The 4,907-nt window shown below is 38.4% G+C and overlaps 1 protein-coding gene across 1 annotated transcript; it reads left to right on the forward strand.

The window, feature by feature from the left end:
• Window positions 1-371: 371 nt before the first annotated feature.
• Window positions 372-4,071, forward strand: LOC143804068 (taste receptor type 2 member 4-like). Its single transcript, XM_077281808.1, has 2 exons — window positions 372-1,146; window positions 3,989-4,071. Exons 1-2 carry the CDS (start codon window positions 372-374, stop codon window positions 4,069-4,071), a joined length of 858 nt encoding a protein of 285 aa, XP_077137923.1.
• The last annotated feature ends 836 nt before the right edge of the window (window positions 4,072-4,907 follow it).

Below are 4,907 nucleotides of genomic sequence, written 5' to 3' on the forward strand. Positions count from 1 at the left end.
CCCCATTTTTAAGAACATTATATGGAAATATGAATAGTGTCATTCAAAATGTTAACTGATCCAATATGAAAATAGACTTTGTAAAAATATAAAATATTAAGAATTAAAAATCATGTCATCCCAGGCTAAACAAAATGTCCCTTCTTCCAATGGTTTTGTAAATGATTCTGTGTAAAACCATCTCCAGAAATGTTGTCATAGTCATCCTGCCGGATCACAAATTTGCATGGAAATGAAAAAGATGCCTGGAATTTACATGTGAAATGGACATGAAATCTGTATAAAGAAGATGTGCGACCAGATCATTACACAAAGGCTTCTTCCCTACAGACGAGACGCACTGTACTATCCATCTCAGAAGAAAGATTACGATGACCATGAAGACACCCGCTCTCCGGGATATTATTGCATCTGTCCTTTATACTGAGTGCACTGTCGGGATCATAATGAATCTCTTCATTGTGGCTGCCAATTTGATGAGATGGAAATCCATGAAATCTCTTCATATTGGTGATAAAATCCTGAGCTCTTTGGCCACTTCCAGAAGCTTGTTCCTCTTCAATGTCTTTGTGACTTATCTTCCTCCTGTTCTATTGGAATTCAGGATAAACAGAAACATTCAACTCATGTCTGCAATGCCAGTAGTCTCAATGTTTCTTCATTCTACTAATCTCTGGTTCGCCACCATCCTTTGTGTCTTCTACTGTGTGAAGATTACAGGCTACAACTGGAAGTTCTTCATCTTGCTGAAGACCAAGATCTCCACCTTGTTCCCAAAATTCCTTTTGGCTTCTCTACTGATTTCTGTGTCTTCCAGTCTTCCATTTGGCTGGTGCATTTATGAAATTCAGAGTCCAACAAATCTTGCAATGGAAAATATGACTTTACCCAAAGTTGAGGTACATGAAAATCATCATAACTTCTTCCTGTTGTTCCTTGTAGTCTCCTGTCCACCATTCCTAATATTTTTGGTTGCAGATTGCCTGTTGATTCATTCTCTTTGGATGCACACCAGGCGGATGAGGAGCTCTGGATCAGGGTTCAGAAACCCAAACTTGGAGTCTCACTTCAGTGCCATAAAGAGTATGAGCCTCTTCTTAGTGTTACACATAATATACTTTATTTGTTCATGTCTGTTTCTTTTTGGTAAGATATTCGACAGTGGAACAGAAGTTTTGATTATTTCAATTGTGATCTGCAGCCCTCCCTCTCTGCACTCCCTGTACATCATCTGCTCCAATAGTGCACTAAGACAGACATTTATTTCAATGCTTCATGTTCCTACATGTTGTGGTCAAGGACAGTAACTGTAACAAATATTTTACATTTATATTTTTTATTGTAATATTGGTAAATTGTAGTATTACATTTGCTGTGTGTAGAATATCTATCTATCTATTATCTATCTATCTATTATCTATATATTATCTATCTATCTATCTATCTATCTATTATCTATCTATCTATTATCTATATATTATCTATCTCTCTATTATCTATCATCTATCTATCTATCTATCTATCTATCTATTATCTATCTATCTATCTATCTATCTATTATCTATCTATCTATTTTCTATCTATTATCTATCTCTCTATCTCTCTATCTGTTATCTATCTATTATCTATCTCTCTATCTATTATCTGTTATCTATTATCTATCTATCTATCTATCTATCTATTATCTATCTATCTATCTATCTATCTATCTATCTATCTATCTATCTATCTATCTATCTATTATCTATCTATCTGTTATCTATCTATCTATTATCTATCTATCTATCTATCTATCTATTATCTATCTCTCTATCTGTTATCTATCTATCTATTATCTATCTCGCTATTATCTATCTATCATCTATTATTTATCTATTATCTATCATCTATCTATTATCTATCTATTATCTATCGATCATCTATTATCTCTCTATCTGTTATCTATCTATCTCTCTATCCTGCGTTTCAAGTTATTATGCAAATTAGATTTAAGAGTCATAAAGATGCAATTTTTTGTTTTTCCTATAAGCACATGGATAGTTTGTGTCTCAGGTTCTTCGGATCACTGAACTTAATCTCAAATACCTGTGATAATTAGTTTGCCATGTGGAACTGAATTAAAGGAAAACTACTTACGAAGGACATTCCATGTTTTTAAGCAGTCACATATTTCAAGCAATATGGGATAAAACAGGATTTCTCTGCTGTCAAAAAGCATGAAATAGTGCAATGCCTTGGACAAAGTATAAAAACGTTAGATATTTAATGAAAATTTAATGTTATCCTGCCTAAGTGAAAAATCACTGCAGATATAGGATTAATGTGTAGGTTAATAGAGTTTTGATTCTGCCCAGCACCAGCACTTTGAGCCCATCTGCCTAGAGGAAATGAAATTTATTTCTCCAGGCAGTGTTTGACTTGCGGTCATAGGGGTGGCGTTGGTGCTGGTTCAGTCACTGCTCTGTGTATAGTGAGTAGAGGCTGTAACTGTGCCTCTGGCACTGACTGACAGCTGATCCCAATGCTGAACCTGCTATCAGTCAGTGCTGGGGTCACAGTTACAGCTGCCGCTCTCTATACACAGAGCAGTGATTGTACCAGCACCACCCCCATTACTGAATGTCAAACACTGGAAAAAGGGGAGAAAAGTTTATTTCCTCCCATCAGCAGAGCTCAAAGTGCTGGTGCTGGGCAGGTTCAGAACGCTATTAAACTGCAGATTATCCCCATATATGCAGGTTAAAAGCATGTTTTCATGTGACATGTCCCCTTTACATGTGATCATCATACTGGGAACAGATTTGTTACTAATACAGAGTCATGAGGGTTCATGCAGATAAAAGCATAATGAGGAAGGCTTCGGCCAGGAGAGTTCATCGAATTAAGAGAGCGGCTGTTAAATTACCATTACAAAGCAGCAAGCAGGTACTTTAATTTACTGGTGGATCTGGAGTAATGGGAACCTGAGGGTATGAGCACACGTCAGGATTTCTTGCAGAAATTTTCCTGACAAAAAACGGACATTTCTGCATGCGTTGATTTCGCGTTTTTTCATGCGTTTTTGATGCGTTTTTGGCTCATTTTTTGTGCGTTTTGTGTGTGTTTTTTTCCAAATGCATAGAATTGCGGGAAAAACATGGAAAATCCGCAAAATTAATGAACATGCTGCTTTTTGTACCACGATGCGTTTTTTCACAGTTTTTTTCACCATGTGCACAAAACATGCAGATTGCATTCTAAATGATAGGATGCATAATGTATGCGTTTTTAATGAGTTTTTATAGCATTTTTATCGCGAAAAAAACCTGAACATGTGCACATAGCCTCAAGATGTAAGATCTCCAAATTCTTGCAGTTGTGTAAAAACCTACTATTCGGCCATGTCCTAAACCAAACTCCAGTCCTCACGAGCCACCAACAGGTCATGTTTTCATAATTTCCTTAGTATTGCCCAGGTAATAATTGCAGTACCAACACAGGCAATAATTCCATCACTTGGGCAACACTAAGAAAATCCTGAAAGCATGAACTGTTGGTGGCTCTTGAGAACTGGAGTTGGGGAAAACTGCCCTAAATAGTGCTTACAAGTAGAAACGGTTGTAGTGGGCCCAGACAAACATTAAGACAAATGTGTAAATCCATAGCAAAAAATAGGGAGCTACCACAAAAATCCTGTATAAAATTCAATATGTATTGGTGCAAAAACAGATAATGAATTAAAAGTTGTATATAATATAGTTTGATACAGAGGAGCAGAAAATGTGCAAATACAAAAAAGAAAGTAATTGATGGATACTCTGACAATAATAACATAATCCTATTTGCATAAGAATGGCCAAAAATCAGTATATAAATAATATTCAGTGAAAAAACATATCACTGTAATGTGATTGTAAACTAATGGTGTGAACACAGTCCAACAAAATCTAATAGGTAAAACAGAGTCTAGATTAGGGAACTGAAGATAAACTGATCATCACATTTGCAGATGATGCAAAGCTCGGAGGGATAGCTAACAATAGAGAAGACCGGGAAAGGATTCAGAAGGATGCTGATAAGCTTGAAGAATAGGCAGTGATTAAAGGTACCTTCACACTAAACGACTTTGCAGCGATAACGATAGCGATCCGTGACGTTGCAGCGTCCTGGATAGCGATCTCGTTGTGTTTGACACGCAGCAGCGATCTGGATCCTGCTGTGATATCGCTGGTCGTTGCTGAAAGTCCAGAACTTTATTTGGTCGTCAGGTCGCTGTGTATCGTCATGTTTGACAACAAAAGCAACGATGCCAGCGATGTTTTACAATGGTAACCAGGGTAAATATCGGGTTACTAAGCGCAGGGCCGCGCTTAGTAACCCGATATTTACCCTGGTTACCATTGTAAAAGTAAAAAAAAAAAACAGTACATACTCACCCTCTGATGTCTGTCGCGTCCCCCGGCGTCCGCGCTGCTGCTCAGAGCTTCCTGTACTGAATGTGTCAGTGCCGGCTGGAAAGCAGAGCACAGCGGTGATGTCACCGCTCTGCTGTTAGGGCCGGCGCTTACACAGTGCAGGGAAGCGGACGCCGGGGGACGCGAATGTAAGTATGCAGTGTTTGTTTTTTTACATTTACACTGGTAACCAGGGTAAACATCGGGTTACTAAGCGCGGCCCTGCACTTAGTAACCCGATGTTTACCCTGGTTACCCGGGGACTTCAGCATCGTTGGTCGCTGGAGAGCTGTCTGTGTGACAGCTCTCCAGAGACCAAACAGCGACGCTGCAGAGATCGGCATCGTTGTCGATATCGCTGCAGCGTCGCTTAATGTGACGGTACCTTAACAGAATAGTATTTAACAGGGATAAATGCAAGATTCTACATCTGGGCAAGAAAAATGAAAATTGCATCTACAGGCTGGGAGGAAT

This window comes from Ranitomeya variabilis, chromosome 2 (assembly GCF_051348905.1).
Source record: "Ranitomeya variabilis isolate aRanVar5 chromosome 2, aRanVar5.hap1, whole genome shotgun sequence".
NCBI lineage: Eukaryota > Metazoa > Chordata > Amphibia > Anura > Dendrobatidae > Ranitomeya > Ranitomeya variabilis.

Excerpts from the sequence above, each read along its gene's own strand:
- LOC143804068 (XM_077281808.1), top strand. The coding sequence starts at position 372 with ATGACCATGAAGACACCCGCTCTCCGGGATATTATTGCATCTGTCCTT. Across the intron at positions 1,147-3,988 it reads TTCATGTCTGTTTCTTTTTG|ATGATGCAAAGCTCGGAGGG; the intron begins GTAAGATATTCG and ends TCACATTTGCAG.